This window comes from Perognathus longimembris, chromosome 1 (assembly GCF_023159225.1).
Source record: "Perognathus longimembris pacificus isolate PPM17 chromosome 1, ASM2315922v1, whole genome shotgun sequence".
NCBI classification, from domain to species: Eukaryota; Metazoa; Chordata; class Mammalia; order Rodentia; family Heteromyidae; genus Perognathus; species Perognathus longimembris.
In genome coordinates, this window is record NC_063161.1 from 18,932,860 (window position 1) to 18,959,532 (window position 26,673).

The window sequence follows — 26,673 nt, forward strand, 5'->3', positions numbered from 1 at the left end:
TTTATCTGTGCCACTTTTCAGTAACGGGTGAGCTACACCACCATCCTTCACCTCAAAACAGTTCCTCCTGCTCTGTTTTCCTATAACAAGTATTAGAACAACTCTCAAAACTGGGAAAGCAAGAGAAACAACAAAAAAGGACAGTAGGAGAGATCAACTTGATATCTCATTTTCTTTCTTCTCATCCACATCTCCCTAGATATAGCCTTCCTCTGATCTTATCTATGTTCCTGGAGAGAAATCTTTCTAAAAGGCAATATAAGAAAAACTTTGAGTTTATTTCTGGATTCATGGTCATTTCTTTTTTCTTCCCCTCACCCCTTTGGTTTATGCCCTGTTGCCACTGTTTTTTTATTTCTGTACTCTTTGTCTTGTGTGTGTGTGTGTGTGTGTGTGTGTGTGTGTGTATGTTTATATGATTTGCAAAATGGAAGGGAAATCATAGAAACAGGGTACAAAGGATGAACCAATGCAGCAGTGATACTCACTAGACACTATGTTGGAAATGAACTTTACAACTTGGGGGAGAAGGAAGTGGGGTTAACACCATTCAAAAAGAAATGTACTCATTACCTTACTTATATAACTGTAACCCCTCTGTATATCACCTTTACCATAAAAAAAGAAAATCTCTGAAATGTCCTATATTTTATTACAAAGGCTGGGAGGTGTCAGGAAGAGATAAGGGAAATTACGACACCTATTGTGTCATAAAAACTGACTATAGTTATAACCTCAACTTGAAATCCCTGGCTCTGGGCTTCAGGTACCATGACTTGCTTTTTGCATGTCATTTTTCCAGATTTTGAACCAAAGTCAAACCAGAAGGAATAGGTATATATCAGCTTGTGGACTTCTCTCCCATGTCAAACTCACCTTCCTGCCCAATCTTCATTATAAAAATCCTCTTGGCTCCTCCAATTGGCATTTCCCAATGCTGTTTAGCTTTGCTACTGGAAGTGATGCAACTTGCCTTTGTCTTGCTAACATCTGTAACTGCTCAATACACACTTTTATTTCAGAGACGCTGTGAGGAAAGAGTTTCTGTTTCACAGCAGCAGGTCCTGGGCTGGATATCTTTAAGATCCTCAACACCTTTTGGCAGCCTTCTCACGGACAATAAGGCTTTTCATCCACGTTCCCCCCTTTTTCTTCCATTCACCTCCATGTCTACCCCACATATCCTCTCATTACTATCAGAAGTTGCCAGAATGGGCATTCCCAGACTAAACTTGGAGACGGGGAAAAGGATCAAAGTATTCTGGGAGAGATAAAAGAGTACCTATAAGGGGATGTGTATATGAGCTAGGGTAGCCTGAAGAAGCAGGCTGAAGGTGAGAAGGATGAAGCAGAAATGAGGTCCTAAAGAGCCTAATGGCCACCAAAAGACTCCTGTGTTCCTGACATTGTGTGATAAGAAACACAAAATGTTGACCAACATGTAGAATTAGGGTGAGGGGTTTATACTGTTTGGGTGGGGTTTGCTACATGGAATATTAAAGCTGAGCGACTTAAATAACTTGATCCAAAGCATGTTAGTCACTTCTGTGAGATGAGGCAGAAAGTACATGTGGTAGAAAGCCAAACAGTGGAATAAGAAAGGTGTATGCCTGAAGACTGTGTAAGGGCTTTGGATTAACTAGTAGAAGTGCTCTTTCTCAAACTCATCTCTGCTCTGCTGGCCCCATGCCTTGATTCCATCTGTGTTAATTACCTACTCCTCATTCCCCATCCCCAGTTCTCCCATATTTCTTATGAAAATCTGCTCCATTTTCAGGTCCTGATTCCATTAAGTTATTCCTGACCTGTCCTAAAGAACAGAACTTCATATATAGTGTACCTAAGACCTCAGCGTTGACCCTAACACCATGCTGTTTTAGGTCATTGCTGCTTCTGGGAATTAAGAGTGTAAATTATCTAACAGGTAAGGCAAGACCTGCTTCCATTCATCTCTAGGCAGCACAGTATGGTAGAATGCACTTAATATCTATAATATTTGCAAATTACACGGACCATTCCAAGAAAGAGGGTAAAACAAGGTGAAGGTTTTATATCCCTTTTAAGGAAGTGTTTCTTGCACCAAGAGAAATTCTGTAAAATGCATTTTAAAACACATAGTCTTGGCTAATGTTGTATCTGCTTTCAAGGCCTAATTTGATGTGACCTGCTCTGCTAAACAGTGATTGTTTCTTATTTCCAGGTCTTCTTTCCTTTGTTATTGATAATTTTTTTTGAAAAAGGGAAATAATAAAATGGTCAAAATGGATTAAATAAAAGCAAACATTAATACTAATACGGCTAACCGCTTACTCTGTGTCAAGAGAAGTGCTAAGGACTTCACCCTATATGGTATAATTCAACAATCCCATGAGACACAGGTGTCTCAATTATCCAGAGACAACGTGGGACCAAGTAACTTTCTCAGGAAATGAAGTTACAATATTTTCAATTTATATGGTGCTGTAATATGTGTATTATGCCCTTTCATAAAGCTTCATATAGGTATCTTTTATCCTTACAAAAAAGTCTCCTTTGGTGGATAGATTCTCCTATAATACTTATTTTTTTTAACTTATTTTTTTAAACTCTAGTTTTTAAACCACTTCTAATCCACCAGTGATATAAAAACATTCCATTTATGTGTGAATTGGTAATTTTGTATGTTGTATAGTAAAGGGTTCAGTGGTATCTTAGAAAATAATTCCTGTTGTGTAACTATCTTTCGATACACCTATGAATCAATTGGGTTCATTTTAGTTAGGAGTGGATACTGTTTCTTGAATACAGGGACATTTAAATCCTGTGGGTTCTTGATAATCAAGAGTACACTAATAGTAACAATGAAATTCATTAAAACAATCTGTCCTTTTTCTGTACTAAGTATTAAATAGAATCTGATTGTGTACTATTTGATTACATTGATTCAACTGTATCATATTTGTCACTTTAGATTTAGTGACCTCAAAAATGTTTGCAAATGTTGACTGCAGTGTACATGGATAGACTCTATGAAATTAAAACGTATGCACATGTGAGATATTAAATGTTTCTGTTTTCTTTTGGTTTGGCAAGATATGTAGATACCTGGCATCTTTTTCTGTTGCTGGGACTAAGTTTAATTGTTAGAACAGCATTTTTGTGTACATAGGTACTCAGGGCTTAAATTCAGGGTTTCAAACAAGACCTGGCTGGGGCTCTACCACTGAGCCACACTTCCATCCCATGTTATACCACTTTTGATAGAGAATTGTTCTGTATCCACATATTCAATCCATTAACCCCTCTCCCTCCTTCTCACATCTTCAATTTCCTTTGCTCTAGAAACTCTTTCACCCCTATATTTTAAAATGTTAGTTTCTCTCACCCCCCCATGCAAAAACCACTTTCTCAATGTGGCCTTTCTCTCTCTATTGCTTTATCTTCCCCTCTCATGTTGGCCAAGGGTCTTGAAAGAGTGACTTGTGTTCCTTCTCCTTTCTTTCACTGTTCAGTCCACTACTCTCTGGTTCCCACCTTCAACCAAACCATAAAAGTCTGCAAAGATCCACAAACCCATGACCTTCCTCATCTACCTGACACATCTCCAGAGCTAGAGACTGGAAAGTCCAAATGACTCATGGTCATCTTTGTTTTGTCTTCCATAGTTTCTCAAATTCTGTATGCCCGAAATGGAACTTATGGTCTTCCCTTTTATCTGTCTTCTCCATATAGTGTTCTGAGTCTATGACTGGCCCAAAACAAAAAACAAAACCCCAAGATTTATGGCAATGGTAGGCTTATCCTCTCAACCTGTGAATCCACCGCCTCCCTCAGTACTATTCTAATACTTTCTTTCTTCTCCTGATCTTTTTAATTCTCTGAACCACAATCTGCTTTCTCGGTAACATCCACCTGTTCATGATGCCACTGCCTGCATTACAGTTCTTCAACATCTCCCCATGCATACATTTTGTTCTTTGAAATCTATCTCATTCATTTTTCCAGTTGTTTCTATGAGGCTGTGCTGAAAAGAAGGCATTCTTAAATTCTCCCAGCTTTCTGTCTGGAGGACCTCACAGCTCAACTAAAAGTCCCAGTTCCACATTGCCGTAGAGCCTGTGCACAGTTCTATCACAGAATTCTTTGCTACAGAACCTCAAATAAGAATGATTGGTTAATTCTATTTGGGACTTCCCGGGCTAAGAAATGTTTAAAACGGACAGAAATAAGCTTGTTTGCTACCACAGGAAGCCAACAACGATCTTATTGGAGTGAAAAATTAAAAGACACCACGTGCCTCCCCGTCGGGGAATCGAACCCCGGTCTCCCGCGTGACAGGCGGGGATACTCACCACTATACTAACGAGGAATTGCACACAAAACCGCCTTCAGTCACAGCTTTTATCCTGTTTCACCCGCCCGCCCCGCCCTACTGACAGTTGCCAATGGGTTTGGCTTCTTTTGTTAGCGCGTAGTTTTCTCTTCAGTCCAATGAGATGAAAATGAAAGCGCTGTGTTTGCCCACCTTGCTGCACCTTGCTGCACCGTTCCCTCAACCCACCCCTCTTTTAACAGCCTCTTTCTCTCCAGAAGCTCCCCAACCCCGTTTTGTCCCGCCCCCGTGTTCACCCCCGCCCAACTCACACTCCCAGGTGTCCTTGCGCTCACCTGCTCGTGCTGCATCACGGGATTAGTAGTTCAGTCCCGCCGCCCCCTCGTGCTCCTCTGCTTCTAAGAGACTTCTTTCCCCGGCGTGCACCGCGAGGCCGCTTCTCTTTACCTCCCTCTCTCCACAGTCTTGCCGAGGAAGTCGGGCCGCCGAGTATCGGGGTTCGTGTCTCCGTGCATTAGATCTCCCAGAGCCATGCCCGCGGTCGTGGATTCGTGTTCTTTGGCCTCTCCAGCTTCGGTCTGTCAGACGAAGCACCTGCACCTCCGCTGCAGCGTCGACTTCACTCGTCGGGTGCTGTCCGGGACCGCCTCGCTCACCATCCAGTCTCAGGAGGACAATCTGCGCAGCCTGGTACGGGGGCCGCCTGTCCAGTGTCCCCTTCTCTCCGGCCACCTTCTCCCTTCCAGGCCGCCTGTCCGGTGCCCCCATCTCCCTTCTCGGCCCCCTGCAAGAGCGTGGCGCCCTCCGCCGCCGACCTTTCCGCAGCCTGGCGCCGGGGTCTGCTCCTCCTCGGGCTTTGCACCTACTTTCTCGCCCCCACTCCTCTTTCAGCGCCCCCTCCCTTGGTCCCACTCTCTCCAGCCCCTCTTCAGCCCCTGTTAACGCCTTTGCATCCACTCCCCTGCGCTCCTCCCTTGAAGCCCCCTCCTCAGTCCCTGGGCACATCCTAGCGCCCCATCTCTCACTCAGTGCTCAGGTTTCACATTTGCAAAAGTCCCTCATGCCCCACTCCCCGAAATTTTAGTTCGCCCCCGAAATCCTAGTTCGTCCACCTCCAAGCCCCACCCCACCCCGTGGCCCTCCTCATTTCCTGGGCTACAACCCAGAACACCCCCTCCTCAGGCCCTAGGTTTCCTCCAGCCCACCTTTCTCAGAGCTCTCAGATCCCATATCCGGTGGATCCTGAACCTCCTCTTGCCACCCAGGAGCCTGTACTCCACCCACAGGTCTGTGGGGTACGACCTGTGGAGCCAAGCCTGTGCCCTGTTTCCTCAGTCTCCCCTGGCAGTCATTCGCAAGCCCCAGACCCTTCTCTCAGCCCCACTTTGAAGCTTTCAGTCTCTGCTCCCTGAGACTAGGTATAGTGATTTCTCAAGGTTCTTTCTGCCCTTGCTTATCACTTTCCTTCTAATTTAAGGACTGGTGGGACAGCCAAGCTTTCTAGGAATGACTTGATACAGTTTTGAATAGTTCCAAGGAGTGAGTAATGATTGCACCTCTAGTGTCTAGTACCACTGATCATTTGCATAAAGGTTTGTTTAGAATCATGAAATATTTTTCAGTGATTTTTACCTGTCCCGTGTTACACCTATTGTCCGATGTTAGTCTTCACCTGAAGAATTCCATTAAATAACATTTTAGACATAAGAAGGACAGGAAAAGACCAGCTCTATGCTCAGTCAGCGTCCCAGGAAGAGTGTACAGTGTCTCACGGTGTGGTGAGGTAGTATGGATGGAAGCACAGCAATAAGCACTCTGATCAGTTATTGAAGAAGGAAATTAGTGGGGTCAAATAACTGGGCAGAATTATCTGAGTACAGGTAACAAGTGCACGTTTTTATCTGTCTTTTTCCTACCTTATAATCTCTGTTTTGAGTTTTTTAATATGAACTCATAAAGCACTTAGCTCTCTTACTATTGTATTGATTTGCAATTACCAAAAATGTACTTAAAAAAAAGCACATTGTAAGCAAGAAGACAGTTCCTCCCTGGTAGCTTGAACTTTGGGCTTGGAGTATGATACTATCTTTTATTGCACTGACAGCTTTTCTCCAGCAGGGTTGAAGTTCTGTTTCAAGGCAGTCTTCTCTCCTTTTGTTAAAAGGAAAAAAATGTTGCTAGTTTATCACTGCCTAATGTGACCTTGCACAGTTTTGTAAAAGTAAAACAACCACCAACAAATACAAAACTTTACCTCTGTACCATAAGTTAGGAAGAGTCAGGAGGCTTAAATTTTGAAAAGAACACCCAACTCTAAGAACTTACTCATTGTTTTAACATTCTTCAGATCTTGACAAAACCAAGACTTTTAAATTATGATGTTTGATTGGCAGATCTGTTTAGTAAGCTAGCCGGAATCATGTGAGATTTTATGCAAAGAGAGTGATTCATATGTTTATGCTTGTTTGCTTATTTATGACAGATCAAAAGCCTTGTGTTGTTTGTATTTATTTGAATTTAGGTTTCTTTCCCCTACTAGATTATAGAGTCTTGAAGATGTTTCATGTCTTCTTATATCTCAGGTTCTTAATATAGCACCTGGCTAATAGAGAACATTCAAAGTTTAATTATTAGATCAATTGTGTTGGAAAGCAGTGCCCCCTCAAACCTAATATGGACTACATTGATGATAGTGTTCTTATCTCCCTAGTGCTATAGCATCATGCCCAGCACCACAACAGAAGACCCAGTGCCAGTTCCCTGGGGGAAGATACCAGGTTTTCCACCTCATTTTTCAAGTCTGTGGAGCTAGGATGCCTCCAGAAACCTCTAAAAGGAATACTTCCTAGCTTTCTACAATTCTTTTCAAGTTTTGGTTTATTTACACTGAAGGTTGATACTCAGCATTGGTGACAACGTGAAAGCATTTGTGTCTTTTCTTGAAATTTCTGGCTTTGTTTAACTATTCTTTCTGTGGGTGTCTCCGAGAAGGCATAGTATCGGTCATGATGAGACACAAGGAAGTCGGAGGTGCCAGGCATTGACTATAGGTCCTCCCATCTGCCAGGTCTCTGATCCCCACTGAGTAAAATGGCTGAGCTAGAAATCACAGCAAGGTGTATGTTTTGGTTTTAGTATTAGTTTCAACATGCATGCTGTGGGTTGTTTTGTTTCCCCCCAACACTTCTGACTAGATAATGAGTAGAACTAACCGACACATTGTACAGAGGGATAAGCTTTTCTTCTTTCAAACCTGGCTTTGTTCCAGTAAAATTTTGAGATTGCGTATAGTAGCATATGCAGTATAGTAAGATTAAAAATAGTTAAGGAATTTGAGGGAAGAGAGAATAAGGATGGTGTAAAGAAGTGTGCTGCAGGGGCTGGGAATATGGCCTAGTGGCAAGAGTGCTTGCCTCATATACATGAAGCCCAGAGTTTGATTCCCCAGCACCACATATATGGAAAACGGCCAGAAGGGGCGCTGTGGCTCAGGTGGCAGAGTGCTAGCCTTGAGCAAAAAGAAGCCAGGGACAGTGCTCAGGCCCTGAGTCCAAGGCCCAGGACTGGCAAAAAAAAAAAAAAAAAAGAAGTGTGCTGCAGAGTTGACATGGAACTTTCTAGCAGCTTATACAAAAAGGGAATCAATCCACTATATACTCCATAGCAAGTGACCATGGCAGCTGACCAGGCAGCTGACTACATAGAACTACAGCCTTTTTTAGTATGTTGTTCAAAGGAGATAATTGTGAGGTATCCTAGATTATATCCAAAATAACTCCCTACCATAAGTAAGGCCGTTTCTTAGAATCATTTGTAAGTATCTTGGGCTGTACTATATAACTCAGAAATGAGGGTTGAGGATAGCTTGAGTTATACAGCTTAAAAATTGCATTCCTATTTGCTTTTGATTCAGAACTTGCTTTATGTAAGTTATAGCATTTTCCAGGCACTGTGCTAAGCCCTTGGAATGCCAGAATAAGTAAGATTTTTCTGTCTATGCATCCTCAGTGTAGTGGAGAAAACAAGGCATTATAATACAGTACAGTAAGTGGTAGGGAGAGTGGAGGGCTAATAATAAATGGATATGAAGATGGAGTGAAAAAGATAGTCATTATAATAATTGGCTCTTCTGATTCTGAACAGGTAGCAAGTTTGGACAATACAGAAAATATAATATGTTGCACTAGGAAATGATCTAATGATTTTGTCTTTATGGTTTTAAGGTCTATATGAGAATGAGTTATAATCATAGATGTTCAAAGTATATTTTTAAGACAAATATTCAGAATAAGTATTAGATTATGAAAGGCTATGTTCTGAAGTATGGGAAGAAAAGCCAGTACTAATTAGAGTAATAGTTGAGGAAAGTAGCCCCAGAAGAAAGTAACCTGAAAGAAATACTTGTCCACTAGGAATGAAGCAAGGGATACTCATAGAAAATTTAGCTGCTCTTAGAGAAAAATTAAGAAGCAACAAAGAAAATTAAGATAGGATGGAATTTATTTCCCAAACAAAAATTGTTGATTTTAGAGAGATGGGAATGGAATTTAGTGATTGCCTTTGTGACTTTTTGTGAGCTTGCTATCCATGGATATCTAATACAAAAGAGAAGTGACTAGGAGATGGCTGTTGTATATGTGTGTATACACATACATATGTGTTTGTATATATGCATATGTGTGTATACACATATGCATATATATAGGCCAACTCCTAATACTTTTTCAGGCCAGATCAGAGAGAGAAAATAAGATGCTAGAGGTAGGGAGATGAGCTAGAACAGAGTTCTCACTGTCCAGGGTTAGAATCTAGGATAGTAGTAGAAGAACAAACATAATTGTGTAGAGTCAGGAAGTGAGACCAACTTGTGGGTTGAGTGTTTCAAACTTTTGGTACTTTGAGGCATTGCATTAACAGAATCCGGAAATCAAAGAAGGAAGTGAACTTAGGAGTTGTAATGGTGGCTTTGGTTTTTTTAGAAACCTATTGACTATGAGGTTATATAACCCATGGAAATGTTGATCAGATGTCTAGCTAACCACCATGGGCAGGGATACAATTACAGAAATGGACTGGTAGAGTTGGGCCATGCTTATTAACCCAACATTCTAGAGGCTGAGCCTAGAAGCCAGCCTGGGTCACAAGGTAAGACCCTATCTCCAAAAACCAAAAAGAAAGAAAGGAAGGTGGGGAGGGGGGGTGTTGAGAAAAGGAGGATGGGAAGGAGAGAGAAAAAGAGACAGAAACAGATTGTTAGTTATCTGCACAGATATTAGCTGAATATGTGGTCATGAGTAAAAGCTAAGGAGTAGAGAATATGGTAAGAAAATCAAAGGACCAAGGCTAGAACAGATGGAGGGATTCTAAAGAAAGGGAAGGAAGAAGCATTAGACAAGTAGGGGAACCATTTATGTGTAAAAGAGGTGGAGCCAAGTGGTACAGCTCAGAAATAGACAGATTTTAGTTACTGCACAGAAAAGCTATGCTATTTTGTAGACCCAGGGAGAATGCATTTTGAATAGCAAAGTAGCTAGTAGACGTCAGATTGAAGAGAAGGACAAGTGATGATGAAGAAGTAAAAGTAGCAGCCATAGAGGATATTGCCTTTGGGGTTTAAGAAAGGAAGGAGGGGGCTGGGGATCTGGTCTAGTGGCGAGAGTGCTTGCCTCGTATACATGGAGTCCTGGGTTCAATTCCCCAGCACCACAGTGGCAAAAAAAGAAGCCAGGGACAGTGCTCAGGTCCCGAGTCCAAGCCCCAGGACTGGCCAAAAAATAAAAAGAAAAGAAAAGAAAGGAAGGAGGCCTGGTGCCAGTGGCTCACGCCTGTAATCCTAGCTACTCAGGAGGTTTACATCTGCAAATCTTGGTTTCATGTCAGTGGACTAGAAAAGATCAAGAGAGTCCTAGCTCCAATTAACCACAGTGTTGGATTGGAAGTGCTGATCAAGTGGAAGAGCACTGGCCCTGAGGGAAAAAGTCCCAGGCCCTGAGTTTAAGAGTCAGTACCAGCATGAGAGAGAGAGGGAAAGGGAGAGAGAGAGAGAGAGAGAATAAATGATTAAGTCAAGTCCTAAAAATATTACGAAAACATTTAGGTTGGAAACAGTTTGGTAGCATAGGGAAACTGAACATTCTAGAACAAGACATTAGTTGAGAGATAATGAAAGAGTGCTGATTTTAAGAGGATTTTTGGGATTAAACTACTCTGACTTTTGATGCCACTTGTTCCTGCTCAAAACAGTGTTCCTTGGGCTGGGGATATAGCCTAGTGGCAAGAGTGCCTGCCTTGGATACACGAGGCCCTAGGTTCGATTCCCCAGCACCACATATACAGAAAACAGCCAGAAGTGGCACTGTGGCTCAAGTGGCGGAGTGCTAGCCTTGAGCGGGAAGAAGCCAGGGACAGTGCTCAGGCCCGGAGTCCAAGGCCCAGGACTGGCCAAAAAAAAACAGTGTTCCTTAATTGGCCATGACAAGTACATATGATCTTTACTGGGCCATTCAGTCCAAGCTGCCTATGAGGGCCAGCTTTAGCTACCCAGCCTGTTACTTGCTTAACAAGTGCCAAGGTTTGTTTCAATTTTTGAACAAAAATTTGAGGAAAGTATATTTTAGGAGTGTACTAGATGAGTATACTTATATGACAACACACTATCAGAAATGGGTTATATAAATCTTAGAAGAAATATATGGTGAGATGTATTGATGAGTCCAATTTTAACTTATAATTGAAGAGCATGTTTAGCAGGCAGAATTAAAGACATGTTAATTTAGATTGGCTTTTACTTAGAGTCTAAAATTTGTATAACTATCCCAGTATATATTCATATCTTAGAATACAAATGTTTCCAGAAGCCATGAGGCCTTGACTAGCTTTTGGCTCCTTTAATTCCTGTAATTTCTCCCTGTACCCACCTACTTCTGTAATCCTTGTAGCTAACCTCTACCTAATACTGTATTTTCCATTATATAAAACTGTTTTCTTATTAGTTAATATACTCATTTTATTCTAGACTTTGGATACAAAAGACCTTACAATAGAAAAGGTGGTGATCAATGGACAAGAAGTCAAATACACCCTTGGAGAAAAACAAAGTTACAAAGGATCACCGATGGAAATCTCCCTTCCTATTGCTCTGAGCAAGTATGAATGCTGTCTTCCTCTTTTATACTTGGGGAAATGTAGTCATTGACATGCACTCTGATCGAATTAAATTTGCAGTGAAAGTTAAATATCCTTAAGATACTAAAGAAAACATTAAAGAATGGAAGTTAGGGTAATTGTGACTTCTTCCATTACTCATCATTTTACTGCTATCTTCCATGAGGAAAGGACATGCCACCATAAGGAGGTGTTTCAGGAGAACCTAGGAAGTGTTTACAAGCTGCACCTTCACCTTTGCCTCAGAGGCCAGCTGCTGCTGTTAATGGAATAAGAATCATAGTGCTGATCGTAGAAGTGTTAACTAGGTCCAATGTTGGGATAAGTACTTTAGATGCATTCCTCAATCCTTATAGTAATCAGGTTCAGATGAAGAACTTTCAGAGAAATAGTTACTTATTCAAGGAAAACTGTGGTCCTGCAGGCAGAATCATGATAGGAGTAAATCTTTACACTGAGGAGGGCCAGAGACCTACAAACTATTGGCCTGCATAAGGGTACTCTGCCTCTACTTTTGATTGGCCAGGGTTTTCACACATTCTCTTCTCCTTTGAGAAAAAGGAGGGATGTACTGAGCTTGGTGGTGCAGGCCAGCATTTGGGTGATGAAGGCAGGAGGATTGCTGCTTTAAGGCCAACGTGGGCTATACCACAAGTTCTAGGGTAGCCTAGACCACATAGCAAGATCCTGTCTCCAAAAAGGAAGGGAGAGAGAGAGGGAATAAACACCCAGCTAAACTGAAATGTGGACATCATTACCCCCATTTTTCACATGAGGAAACTATGGCATAGGGGCACCCAGTAACTTGCTTCTCATAGGCCAAGCTGCTGGTCTCCAGAGTTGTTGCTACTTCCTCATTCTCAGTGCTTTAGAGAGCGGGGTAATGACCAGTTTTTGTTTTTTTCCAGTCTGTCATAGGCAGATATTTTTGTAAAATACCATGAGCCTGAATTGCTAGGAAGAGGAGATTAAATACAGGCATATATGTTTTTTTGTTATTGTTAGATGTAATAGATACAAATGAGCTCCACAAGTTTCTAATTACTTCTTGGTTTGTAACTACTTTTCCTCTTAGGAACATTTTGCACATCAGCACTATGCTATCTCATGCGCTGGCACCCGCCACTGTGGTAATAGACATTCCAAAATTATTTTTTCCACTTCCCCCTGTCATAAAAGACTAATTGTAGGATGATTGCAAGTTTGAGGTTAGCCCGGACAAAGTTAACAAACCCCTATCTTAAAAACAATAAAATCAAACAGACTGTAGGCATAGTTCAAATGGTTACAGCCTTTATCCAGAAAGCATGATGTTCTAGATTTAATCCCCAGTACCACCAAAGAAAGAAATTTTAAAAAAGGCTAATCAATATCACAATGAACATTGGTTGATGTTTATTAAAACAGTAGAGCAATAGAGTGAACAAGACCCATAGGCTGACATTCAAAGGAGAGAGCAAGGGTCACATTTAAGTAATCTGTGAATCTGTGCATCCTTAGAGCTCACTCTCTACCAGTACTGAGATCTCATGGCTTTGCTTATATTATTCAATGTATGTATTGTGAATTGAATTTTAGTTAGATGGAATTATACTCTAATGATATGTTTGTTTCATATAGGAATCAAGAGGTTGTTATAGAAATTTCTTTTGAGACATCTCCAAAATCATCTGCTCTTCAGTGGCTTACTCCTGAACAGACTTCTGGGAAGAAACACCCATATCTCTTTAGTCAGTGCCAGGTAAGAGTGATTTATAAAGAAAATCTCCATCACATGGGGGTTTTATGAGGGGTCTTATGGGTTCTTATGAGGAAGACCCCCTCATGTGAATCTTGTGTTACATATTGCTTTCATTTATTCTATAAAAGGTTACTGTACTTCCTGTGTAGTTCTTGCTATCAACAGATCATGTATTGTTTTTAAAAATAAGTCCACTTTAATTTGGTAACAGTCCACTTTCATTGGAGTATTTAGGTTCTCATTGACATCCCAGTACCTGACATAGAAGTTGCCATAGAGTAGGAATCAACAAATGACCGTAAAGTGCAAGGAAAATATTAATACAACAGAAGCAAGCAATATGTGCTCATTTACAGGTTAAAAAAAGAAGAAGAAAGTAAAGGATCAAATTCTTAATACCCCCCCCAACATTGCTTGTTGAGTTTGGAGTATAATCTTTCCAGATTTCTCTTATACTTACTTATGTAGATATATTATTTAATACATTAAGTATGCTTAAAATGATATTATTTGCCAGGTGCCAGTAGCTCACACCTGTAACCCTAGCTACTCAGGAAACAGATCTGAGGATCATTGGTTCAAAGCCAGCCCAGGCAAGAAAGTCAGTGAGACTATTATCTCCGATCAACCACCAGAAAACAAGAAGGGGTGCTGTGGCTCAAAGTGGTAGAGTGCTAGCCTTGAGCTAAGGAGCTCAGGGACTGTGCCCTGAGTTCAAGCCTCACAACTGACAAAGAAAAAAGATATCAAGAACAAAAAAACCATACAATTAAAGACAGCCTCTCACAAGGAATCGTAGGTGTCTAACTCTTCTGAAAGAAGAAAGACCTAATTCTGTCAACTCAGTAAGCATGACTATATTCCCAGGCATATCTAATCATTTGCATATTCTGATGTGATAACTATCATGTTAGGCTTAAATGGAAGTTAAAGGTTATAAGTAATGAAGCATAGTTTATAAGACATTTACTTTGTATAGTCACTTGGACTATCTTTTCAGTCTAAGAAAACAGTCCAATAATTTGGAAGATGTAAAATGTTCTGGGCAAGAATATATAAATTGTACTCTATCCTGAATAGCTGATTTTCACTCAGTATTTCTCCTGGAATGTCTATAAGCTAAAGTTAACTGGGAATGTAATGTTTGTGAGTTCCAAGAATGTAAAATTTAAGTGTATTTTTCTATTTTTTATTGGTAGCAGTGCTTGAAATATGGGAAAGAAATTTCAGCTAAAAAATAAATTTTGCAGTTGACAGGAAGTATGCAGATGGGATTCTATTTGAGGAGTACATTGGTTGTACAGATTTATTTGCCCCCATCTTATGCAATGAAATACAGATAACAGTACCTTTGACACTGCCCAATCACCTACCAATAAAGAACATGAGTCATAGACTGGGAACCCTGATTGGGAGAGAGCCACATGGTTCTTCCTGCTTATTGCTTCCAGAGGACACCTAGGAGCCCATCTCTTTGGGGAATCTTCTAAATATGAAGAAAGAAAGAGCTGTAGTCTGAGAATTTTAAGGAAAGCTAGGATTTTTCACAGAGAATGGTGCTGATGATAGATCGTGTCAGACCTTTAGCTCAGTAGACTGTCTCAACAAAGCTGGGCTTTATTGTCTCTTATGCGGACTTCCTTATAAATAGTCAGGCTTATGAAATTGTGGCTATTCATTTTTGTGAAACCAGTATTTATAACAAATTGATGTAGGAGCGGAAAACTAATATCACATCTTATAAGGATGATTGTAAGGTGGAAGGAGAAGGGGGAAATTTGATCAGAATACATTATATGCATGGTGCAAATGCCACAGTGAAGCCCCTTTGTACAACTAATTTGCACTAATAATTTTTTTTAAAGCAATGCGTAATGGGAGTATTGGCAGATACTCTTTTTTTCTCCCTCCCTTCCTTCCTTGTTTTTACTTTCAAACTTTGCTGCAAGATTGAAATGTCAAGACAAGAACATTTATCAAGCTATTTTTCCTGAGAACACTGAGAACATTAGATTTTGACTCGCCAGAAAAAAACAGGTTTTGTGCTAAAATACGTGGGATGAAGTAAACAATTAAGGTTTCTTCACTATAGGTCTTTCTAGACCTTTCAGAAGGCTGGTGTTCCTGGTGACTCTCCAGGATGAGTGGGGTATGCTATGGGTCCCAAATTTATGTCAGTGCAGTGCCCTTCTTCCTCAGTGATCCTGAGAGCCAGGAGCTCACTCTAGCTTCTAGTGCTCACTGGGTGCTACTGTTAGGCAGAGTCCAGAGTAGCATCATTGCCTGACAGTTTATGCTTCACTGAAACATGAAGGCTGACCATAGATAATAAGAGGAAATTTGTTTTTATTTTTTAAAAGACTATGTCTAACAGTAGTGCTATGATTGTAACCATTTCTTTATGACTCAGTGTTTTAAGAAAGGGACTCACTATTTCTTTTTCTTGTGCCCTCTCTTAGGCCATTCACTGCAGAGCAATTCTTCCTTGCCAGGACACTCCTTCTGTGAAATTAACTTACAGTGCAGAGGTAAATATCGTGGACTGTTAACTGTATCAAATAATAAATAAATGTGGTAGGCATGTTAAGCAGAGATGATCATTTGAGTTTTGGAGCTAGAAAAAGTTTAATGAAATTCTACCTGAAATATGTTTAAAAAAAAAAAAAAAACAGAAAGAAAGAAAAGAGGGCTTGGAATATGGCCTAGTGGTAAAGTGCTTGCCTCGTATACATGAAGCCCTAGGTTCAATTCCTCAGCACCACATATATAGAAAAAGCCGGAAGTGGCACTGTGGCTCAAGTGGTAGAGTGCTAGCCTTGAGCAAAAAGAAGCCAGGGACAGTTCTCAGGCCCTGAGTTCAAGCCCCAGGACTGACAAAAAACAAAATAAAATAAAAAAAAGAAGTGAAGACCTTAATCTAAACATCTGCTTCAAAGGGAAATGAAGCCCCTTCACATTTTTTAAAAGGATTTCCGAATTCTGGATCTAAAGTCAAGAAATTAGGACCATTACCTGTTTTTGTTTTACTTGTTCATTTGTCAGGGTTTTGTTTTGTTCTTGGTGGTACTGAGGGTTTGAGCGCTTGGCTTGGAGCTTGCTAGACAGTACCCCTTAATCCATATTCTCGCCCTTCTCCTTTGGTTATTTTTATACCTGAACTGGCCTGGATCATGGTCCTCCTATTTAGGCTTCTCTGTACCTAAGGTTGATAGGTATGAACCATTGTGCCCAGCTTTTTGTTGGTTGATATGGAGTCACTCACTTTTTGTTACACTGGCCTTGATCCTCCTGATCTCAGCCTCCCTAGTAAGCCAGTATTACAGACATGAGTCACTACAGGTAGTTTTTGTATGTGTATGTGCTGGTTCTGGGGCTTGAACTCAGGGCCTGAGTGTTTTTACTCAGGGCTATCATTCTGCACTCAGCCACAGCTTCACTTCTGGCTTTTGTGGAGTTGATTGGAGATGAAAGACCCATAGACTTTCCTGCCTGGGCTGGCTTTGAACCTTGATCCTCAGTGTTCAGCCTCTTGACTAGCTAGGATTACAGGTATGGGCCACCAGCACCTCACTTAATATTCACTTTTAAAGAAACCAGCTTTAAATGTGACAAATTCTGTTTATTATGTAGATAACTAGGAACAGTTGAGGGGGTTATTTTGTACATGTAGTTTAAATATACTTAGACCTTTTTACTTATAACTGGAAGTGGTTTTTCTTCTTGTTAAGGTGTCTGTCCCTAAAGAACTGGTGGCGCTTATGAGTGCTATTCGAGCTGGAGATGCACCTGACCCAGAGGACCCAAGCAGGAAAATATACAAATTCAATCAAAAAGTAAGGTCATAGTGTCCAGATTTTGTTTCAATTGATAGCAAACTGCAACACTAGCTCTTCATATCTGAGAGTTTTTTCTTGAAAAAAAAACAAAAAAGAAAAACAGCTCTTCTTTTTTGTTTTGTTTGATTTTCTTGGTGTCCCACTTATCTGAGAATACGGAAGAAAGAAGGTTATTGGATAAACAAATCAGAGAGTACCCAGATTCCATTTCTCTCACTCTATAGTCAGTGGCAGGGCAGACTTCATGTTCTTTAAAGTCATTCCTTCACTGACCCTGTCGCCCCTGTGGACAAGTGGCTCATTCGTGTTTAAACCTCAGGCCAGCAAAGCATTGTTTTAAACATTCCTATGTGGCCGGTAATTAAACTTGAATATTTGACCTTTAATGAACAGAATGCACATGTGTCCTTATGTGGGTGATTGTAACTGACTCTGTTTTACTAATAATCTCACAATGGACAATATTGCTCCCATCTTAACTTCTTGGATTTCCAGCTGTCATCACTTTGGCATCCACTTATTGATGATTTAAAATGTAAAGGAATTAGGGAATGAAAGTGTTTTGAAAGTTGAGAGAACCTCCCATAAAGGCACAGCAAAATTGCTTTCTTACTATTACTATTGAAGAAGTGCTTAGGGTAGGTTTTAGGTTCTAACTATGGCTTTCCTGCGGGAGCTTTCCTAGAATGAGAGGGAACGAGAGGGTTTCAAACATTTTTGCATCATAGTTTTGAACTATTTGGCCTCTTAAAATTGACAACTATTTGACAAGTACAAAAGGAAAGTAATCCATTCTAATGTGTGGAGATTTGAAAGGAAATTTGTTGTAGTTGTAAATATGAATTGTCTGACTTTGTACCATTATTAGAACTAACACATCATATGGTGTGTATGCTTCCCCCTTTAGGTTCCAATACCCTGCTACCTGATTGCTTTAGTTGTTGGAGCTTTAGAAAGCAGGTAAGCTTTTGGACAAATTTGGGGGTTTGTGAAAAAAAAGTCAAACCTTAGGCTATATTACATCTCTGATAGGATTGGTGGGTAGATCATTCCTCAAGATATCAAGCAGACAGGTCTAGAAAAATTCTAATATAATAATGAAATGAAGGCAGCAAATTAAATTAAAAACAATCAATACTGGTTGTGTCTTAGATTTCTTGAGTGTTATAGAATGAGCATGTTTTGTTTTACATTGAAGTCTTGAGTCTAAAGTAAGCTTGAACAAGTCACTTCTACAATCTCTATTTCTTCATCCTTGAAATTACAAAATCCCCTGCCAATCCTATGGGGTAGGTATATGAAACAAATGTTAAAGCCCTTGGGAGCCAATAAATAGTTCAGAAATGTCAGATGTTTTTGTTAAAGTATTGCCAATAACTAGAGTGTTCTTATTCCTAAATAACCAAAAATTAATAATGTTTACAATAATGACATTTTTTAATTATTAGAAATGTGGACATGAGGGCTGGGGATATGGCCTAGTGGCAAGAGTGCTTGCCTGGTATACATGAAGCCCTGGGTTCGATTCCCCAGCATCACATATATAGAAAACGGCCAGAGGGGGCGCTGTGGCTCAAGTGGCAGAGTGCTAGCCTTGAGCAAAAAGAAGCCAGGGACAGTGCTTTGGCCCTGAGTCCAAGGCCCAGGACTGGCAAAAAAAAAGAAGAAGAAGAAGAAGTAGAAGAAACTGGTGTTCCGTTGAGTTTTAGTAACATGCTTAATCATAAATGCCTCAGGTAGAACAAAGCCTAGGGCTTGTGACTTTGACTGTATGTTACCTAACCCTGTGCTGTTTAATGACCAATTATACTAACTGGTTTCACAAGGCTGCTGAGCTCTGGAAATGTAGCCCATCTAAACTGAGATGTGCAAAATAAAGACTGAATGAAAATAATATTTCATTAGTAATGTGTTAAAATAGCATTTTAGATTTATTGGTGAAATGAATGTAATTAAAAGTAATTTTTTTAATGTGCCTACAATTCCAAGTATATAGCTTGCATTTGTGACTTGTGGCTCTTATTAACTTTGTGTTGAGTGGCACCGTTTCCCATTGCTACTCACAGTGTGATCTGTACACCAGTAGTTTTGGCCTAACCTGGGAGTTGGTTAGGAATGCAAATTCTTGGGCCATAGCTATACCAAGCCTACTAAATCCAAATTTATATTTTAGTGAGTTCTGCAGATACTCATATGCACATTAAAGTTTCAGAAGAACTCTTCTGGAGACTACTGACTACCAAGGCAAAAATCTTGTTCAGGGTTAATGTCACATAAAATTTTTAAGATGAAAAAGGTGTTTTTGTTTGTTTAACACAGAACCTGTGCTTGCTAAGCAAATGCTCCACCATTGAACTATACCCTCAGGCCAAAGATGTTTTAGAGTTCCAGCACATATACGTGATATCATTCTTCTCCTTTGTCCTTTTAAAAAATTACGGGTATTTTTCCATTATAATTTACCATGGTAACCATTTGTAAGCATGCCAGTCAGTGGTCTTAAATATATCCACACTGTTGTGAAACAGATCTGCTGATCTACATCTTGCAGAATTGAAACTCCACACCCATTAAACAACTGCTCTTGTTTTCTTCCCCCAGTATTAGGTAGCCACTTTTCTACTTTCTGTTCCTATTAATTTGACTATATCAAGACCTTATAAAGTGTTCGTTTTTGGTGACTGGCTTATTTCATATTGTATAATGAATCCACAAGATTCATCAATGTTGTAGCCTGCAAAAGGATTTCTTTTGTTTTCTGTCTTTTGGGTGTTTATTTTTATTTTTAATTTTTGCTGGTACAGGGGTTTGAGCTCAGGGCTTCACATTTGATTGGCTGGCGTTCTACCACTTAAGCCATCCCTCCAGCCTAATTTCTTTCTGGTTATTTTGGGATAGAGTCTTGGGGGTATTTTCTGTACAGGCTGGCTGTGAATCATGATCCTCTGGATCTTACCCTCCTAAATAGCTAGGATTACAACATGAGCCATGATGCCTGAACTGTCTGTTTGTTTCATGCAAGTATCAGTGTTTAAGTGCATTTTTTAAAAAGTATGTCTTTATTCCTCTTCTGGGATAATGAATCTTATTTCAAGCTGTGACTGAGTTTCTACAGTTGTGAAATTGAAAGGGAAACCCATAACCCTGGAGGTCTTACCAAAGCCAGTAAGCTAACCTTTGGTAGCTCTTGTCTTCATTTTCCTTTGACTCAGACTGTGCTACCCTAGTGAGCTGCAGATTCACTATTATGTGTACAGCAGCAGCTTTGCATCTCATGCCATTTAACCCCACAGGTACAGGGTAAATCCAGTCCTACTTCTAAGAGTTTGGGTATAAGACATTTGTAAGTCTATCCTAGAAAAACATGAGTCATTTTCCTTGAATCCTTTTTTTAAAAAAATTAAACTTTTCAATTTTGCAGGCAAATTGGCCCAAGAACTTTGGTTTGGTCTGAAAAGGAGCAAGTGGAAAAGTCTGCTTATGAATTTTCTGAGGTTGGTCCTAGAGTTATCCTTTCTAACAATTTTGGTAGACAATAGATTTAAGATTTTGAGAGTGATAAGTGATGAGTTGGAGTAAAGGGGTAAAAAATCAAGTATTTTATGTGAATTTTGCAGTTGCTATATCATGATCATTTTCATTAAAAAAAATATATATATAAGTTAGGAGTCACCTGTGACTTCATAGTAATATATGTTATGAGAAATTATTGAAGTTATAATTAAAATACACAAATATGTATCTGCATTCATTTTTCAGACTGAATCTATGCTCAAAATTGCAGAAGATCTGGGTGGTCCATATGTCTGGGGGCAGTATGATCTCTTGGTCCTGCCGCCATCTTTCCCTTATGGTGGCATGGAGAATCCTTGCCTTACCTTTGTAACTCCTACTCTATTGGTAAGTGTAGTATATTTTTTTTTTCATTTGAAGCAGAGGTATTCTCAAAAATAAGCCCCAGTAGAAAGAAATTTAGACCCCTGGTAATATTTATAGTATACTTCCCCATGTTTATAGAACCTTTGTTTCTGATTTTATTACTCATGATGGATATCAACATTTCGTTTTTCAAGGGAAAATTATCTGGCCATTTGGTGAAAGAGAATATTTTGCTGAGGGTGTTTTGGGGTGTTGAGGGTAGGGGCACCAGGTAGTAATCCATTGATGAATTGTTTACTCACACAAAGCAGCTACATTTTTCAGTTGATATATAGGTACCAGTCAAACAAACCCAAAGTCAGTGCACCATGTATACAGGAAAGAATTAGGCCCATGTATATTGCTGTATCTTATATGCCTTGCAAGCTACCTTAAGTCCCTGCCAGAACCAATCAAGTCAAGTAGATTAGCAACTAAGTAAGATTAAATGTACCACAGGACATATTGAATTCTACCAACTTTACTATTCTGTAGGTACTAAGAAAAGAAAGTGATAGGTGTAGATATACAAAATGGAATTAAGGGAAATAGTTTCTGAAGTCAGACAAGATTATTGGCCCTCCTAATATTAGGGAGAACTTCCTAGGATTAGGGAAAGAAAGAATAGTGTTGGCTAGGTTCAGTAGCACATTCCTGTAATCCCAGCTGCACAGAAAGCATAGGTAGAGGATTACAATTCAAGCCAGCCCTAGGGGAAAAAAAGAAAAAAGGAAGCCCCTACCTAAGAAATAAACTGAAAAAGCAAAAAGGGTGGGTGAATAACTCAAGTTGTAGAGCACTTGGTTAGCATGCGTAAAGCCCTGAACTTAAAACAACGTCAAAGTAAACTGCTTTTCAGTCTTGTGGTTTTTTTGCTTTGTTTTGTTTTCTTGATAATTGTCTCTTTTGAGCTTTTTAAAGTGCCATAGTTGAGACACAGTGGGCCACTAATGCTACTATATTAAAAAGGGAGGGAGGCAGTCTTTCAGCTATTGCCTGTCATTTAACTGCTGACATACTAAGGTTTTGTTTGTTTGTTTTTTCTCTTTTTTTAGGCAGGTGACAAGTCGCTCTCTAATGTAAGTTAAAATTTCTTAACAGTTACCCTCAAGAAGTTTTAATTAAATGATTTTACAATACCCATTGTATTGTTGTATTGAAGACACTTCTAAATGATCACTTGGGAGCCAGGTGCCAGGGGCTCATCCCTGTAATCCTGGCTACTCAGGAGGCTGAGATCTGAGGATCAGAATTTGAAGCCAGCCTCATGGCAAAGTCCGTGTGATTCTTACCTCCAGCTAACCACTAAAAAGTCAAAAGTGGAGTGTGGCTCAACTGTAGAGTGCCAGCCTTGAGTGAAAAGCTAAGGCGTAGCACCCAAGTCTTGAGTTCAAACTCCAGTAACAGCACAAACAAAAAAGATAACTTGGAGCTTCTCGTTACAAGATATTATTTAGTATGCTAACAATTAGATTTAACAGGCTTAAGAAGTTTTGTGTTTGATTTTATCTTATGTTTATACAGTATTTTGAATGGAGTAATCTATCTACTTAATTAAATGTTTTCTTGGGTTTTTGTTTGTGTGCCATACTCTTTTGATCTCTGATTGAATTGCTTTTTTTTTTCTCCTGAACTAAGTATGTTTTCAAAAAAAAGTCAAGAGCTATAAAATGTTTAAATAACACCTTTTAGGTTGAGGTAATCAATTTTACCAATCTTTCCTTTAGGTTATTGCACATGAAATATCTCATAGCTGGACAGGAAATCTAGTGACCAACAAAACTTGGGACCACTTTTGGTATGATTTTTTAAAAATTATTTGTGAATTGGTTGTTAGGATTGATCTCTTTCCCTGCCTCCCACCACTGAATTGTTTTCGGTGTGAATCTTTTTTTTCTTTGTTACAGTCACCTGATAGCTTGTTTTCGCTTGCTTATTTTTCAGTTCCGTATTAGCTGCAGTCTTAGATGTTCAGTTTATGCTTGTTACTTAGTTCCTGACATAGTCTCATTTTATCTTCGTGAGCTGGAGTCTTGCTATGCAGTTCTGGCTCTCCTCAAACTTGTAACCCTCTTGCCTCAGCTTCCTGAAGGCTGAGATGACATGTGTGAACCACCATGCCTGGCTTTGCGGTCACATTTAATACACAGACATCCAAAACTGGAACTACAGCTTAATTGTCTCTACTGCCATCTGCTGGGCTGGATTTCCCACTGTTGTGAGTTTACTGCTTGAAAGTCACATAGACAGGGGGCTGAGACTGCAGTAGTCACGCTGTACAATTGCTGTCCTCCACAGGAAAGCATATATATAATGTGTGTGTATAAAACATATATAACATATGCCTATATAATAATATTACATAGATAATATATATTTTTAATGCCTTGCCTCTCTGCTGTGACAGTGCTTCATATTTCTTTCAGGTTAAATGAAGGACATACTGTGTATTTGGAGCGCCACATTTGTGGACGACTCTTTGGAGAGAAGTTCAGACATTTCCATGCTCTGGGAGGATGGGGAGAGCTACAGAATTCAGTAAATACATTAGGATTTTGTCTCTTTATTTCTTTGTTCATTTGTTTTCTTTAAAGCAAGGTCTTGCCCAGGATGACTTTGAACTTTCAAACCTTCCTATGTCAGCATCTCGAATTCCATCAACTGGAGTTTTTTGTTGTTGTTATTGTGAGACTATAAATTGGAATTTAAAAAGCATTCTTCTGCTGGGCTCATGCCTGTAATCCTAACTACTCAGAAGCCTGAGGTCTGAGGACTATAGTTCAAAGCTAGCCTGGGCAGGAGAGTCCATGAAACTCTCATCTCCATTTAAACACACACAAAGCTGTAAGTAGAGATGTAACCCAAGTGTAAAGCACCAATCTTGAGTGGAAAAGCTAAGGGATAGCGACCAGGCACTGAGTTCAAGCCTTGATATTGGTATGTGTGTGCACACACAAAAGTAGTCATCTAAAGTTGTATAGTTGTTACAAAACTTAGCTTATAAAGTATCTTCACTAACAAGTAAGAAGGAAATCATTTTTAGAGATATACGAGAGTTAGCAGATGCTGTGTAGTACTATGGCACCTGACACTCAGGACCTGGTCCAGATTGTGAGCTGTGGTAAGCTAACCAGGTCTTTGCCATTAGTATATGTGCTTGTTTGGTTGAACTTTATGTAGTATACGTAGCAATTTTTAAAGGCTCTCCTGACAGCTAAAATTGCTGAACAAGTATTGAGTCATTTTTCTAAGTGATTCCATTAATCAGTTCTAATGATTCCTTGATCAGAATAAAGCCTAATTATTGCAGGGCAATATGGGTAGCCATTCTTGATTCTCCCCAAGTTATGCCATCGAGTGAACTAATACTTCCTTACTAGATTCCTGGCGTGGTGGTACCCATCTTCATACATGGACATGTATGTTACTTTGTGTCTTGTAGATAAAAACTTTTGGGGAGACACATCCTTTCACCAAACTCGTGGTTGATCTGAAGGATGTGGATCCTGATGTAGCCTATTCTTCTGTTCCCTATGAGAAGGGCTTTGCTCTGCTCTTTCACCTTGAACAACTTCTTGGAGGACCAGGTAAGTAGTTTGCATTTTCTAGTTTTGCTTTCTTTTTGAGGGTAATGGGGAAAACATAGATGAATCATAAATTGTGCTTTGCTTCATTTTATACTTCTCATTCATTCTGCCAGAGAAACCTGTTTTCTAATGTTACTTCTGCTCTTAAAATAATTCTTGAGATGTTTATAATGCTGTTTGACTTCTTGAGAAGAAAAAAGAAATCTCACCACTATTTTAATAATCAGAAAATAATATGTACTCAGTGAAAACATTTTTGAGGTCACAGAAGTTCACCAGAGTATTATATGAGAGGCCATCAGTCCCTGGTCAATTCCCCTGGGGATAACAGCTATTAGTTTGGTATGTGTGGCTCTGTATCCGATTCTGTGTGGAAATAAACAAGCACACAGATGTGTGTATGGTCATCTTTTCTTACCCACTGTCTTCCATTTGAGTACCAGCAGTCAACTACACAGAGGAACTAGTACACATTTCTTTTTCCTTTCTTTTTTCTTTTTTCTTTTTTTTTTTTTTTTTGGCCAGTCCTGGGCCTTGTACTCAGGGCCTGAGCACTGTCCCTGGCTTCTTCCCGCTCAAGGCTAGCACTCTGCCACTTGAGCCACAGCGCCGCTTCTGGCCGTTTTCTGTATATGTGGTGCTGGGGAATCGAACCTAGGGCCTCGTGTATCCAAGGCAGGCACTCTTGCCACTAGGCTATATCCCCAGCCCTCTTTTTCCTTTCTTAAAATTTCACAGGTAGAAGATTTACTCTCACTGTAGGTCTTAACAGTCTTCCCTTGTGAAGTCAAGTACTTTGCTTTCCCTTGTTAAGTCAAGTACTTTCATCCTTTCACTTATGGCTTCTCTTTGGCATACCTGAATTACAAGCTTCATTCTTCTTCTATTTGGGGGCCATGAATATGTGCAAACAAGGATTACTTGAATAGAAACACTGAGAACACAACCATTGATCTGATAAGAAGTATGGCTACTGAGAAATATTCTCAGAATACGGAGGAAGAGAAATACCACATTCACATAACTTTTATTATAGTGTGATCCTTGCTCTATTTTGTCACTAGGGATTAATACTTGCTGATGCTAGTTTCATGACTTAAATCTTATAAGTATTATATGTAGATAAAAATATAGTCCACTTAGAGTTCAGTGTGTTCTAGTTTTAGGAATGCTTTAGAGGTCTTAGAATCTTTGTACACATACTGTACTGTATTATATGTTTGTTCTGCATCTTGTTTTGTTTTTTGTTGTTTGTGGTTTTCACTGAGTATTCATACATATTCTAGGTCAGTATACATAAATCCAGCTCATACTTTTTTTTTAAACAATTATAAGCTCCAGAAAGAAGTTCATACTACCATAATTGTTTATATTTAGTATCTTTTCTTTCTTGGCAGTACTAAGGCTTGAACTCAGAGCCTCATACTCTGGCTTGGCTTTCTTGTTCATAACTTGTGCTCTACTCCTGCCATACCTCCAGTCTGAAGTCTGTGTTGTACTTTTTAATGCCATCATACTGTCTTGCTTTACATCGATGTGACTTTCTCCTACTGATGGCATGAAGGTATTCTCCTTTGTTGATTGACTTTCAAGGCCCTCCTCCAAGATCCATTCCATTTGTCTGATCTTGTTTTCTTACTTTCTAGTCCTATGAGGTTATCTGTTGTAGAACTTACATTGTGTGTTCCTCTTCTATATCTTCATTGTGTCATCTCCTCACCTGTAAATAGGATATCTCATCTCTCTTCCTCCAAATTACATGCATTGTTTTAAGGCCCAGCTTTAGTCTTGAACATTCTTCCAAAAACCTCACTGGTTTCCTTGTTCTTTATTCTCTATGGCTTATAATCCAATATGAACCACAACAAAAGGTCAAATAATTACCTTTCTGTGAATTGATTTCTTTTTCTTCTTTCTTTTCATTTGTAGAGGTTTTCCTAGGATTCCTAAAGGCTTATGTTGAGAAATTTTCCTACAAGAGCATAACCACTGATGACTGGAAGAATTTCCTATATTCTCACTTTAAAGATAAGGTTGGATTTTACACATTTTCTTATTTTTCCTTCTCAATATATCTTTATTTATTGATTGCTAGGCTAACTTGGCTTACTTAAC

At 39.5% G+C, this 26,673-nt stretch overlaps 1 protein-coding gene and 1 non-coding gene across 3 annotated transcripts in view; one reads left to right on the top strand and one right to left on the bottom strand.

The window, feature by feature from the left end:
- Positions 1–4,276: 4,276 nt before the first annotated feature.
- Trnad-guc lies at positions 4,277–4,348 on the bottom strand. Its single transcript has one exon. It is a non-coding gene; the product is annotated as a tRNA-Asp (tRNA).
- A 405-nt stretch (positions 4,349–4,753) lies between these two features.
- The window catches only part of Lta4h (leukotriene A4 hydrolase), a 30,632-nt gene continuing 8,712 nt past the window's right edge, over positions 4,754–26,673 (top strand). For both annotated transcript variants that reach the window (XM_048357816.1, XM_048357824.1), the window contains exons 1-13: positions 4,754–5,002; positions 11,328–11,458; positions 13,097–13,217; positions 15,677–15,745; positions 16,946–17,050; positions 17,961–18,013; positions 20,475–20,547; positions 20,813–20,953; positions 22,027–22,050; positions 22,699–22,769; positions 23,398–23,509; positions 24,414–24,558; positions 26,488–26,591. In XM_048357816.1, coding sequence (XP_048213773.1) covers positions 4,844–5,002; positions 11,328–11,458; positions 13,097–13,217; positions 15,677–15,745; positions 16,946–17,050; positions 17,961–18,013; positions 20,475–20,547; positions 20,813–20,953; positions 22,027–22,050; positions 22,699–22,769; positions 23,398–23,509; positions 24,414–24,558; positions 26,488–26,591 — 1,308 coding nt within the window. In that variant the 5' untranslated portion in view covers positions 4,754–4,843. The remainder of the gene's footprint in view (positions 5,003–11,327; positions 11,459–13,096; positions 13,218–15,676; positions 15,746–16,945; positions 17,051–17,960; positions 18,014–20,474; positions 20,548–20,812; positions 20,954–22,026; positions 22,051–22,698; positions 22,770–23,397; positions 23,510–24,413; positions 24,559–26,487; positions 26,592–26,673) is intronic.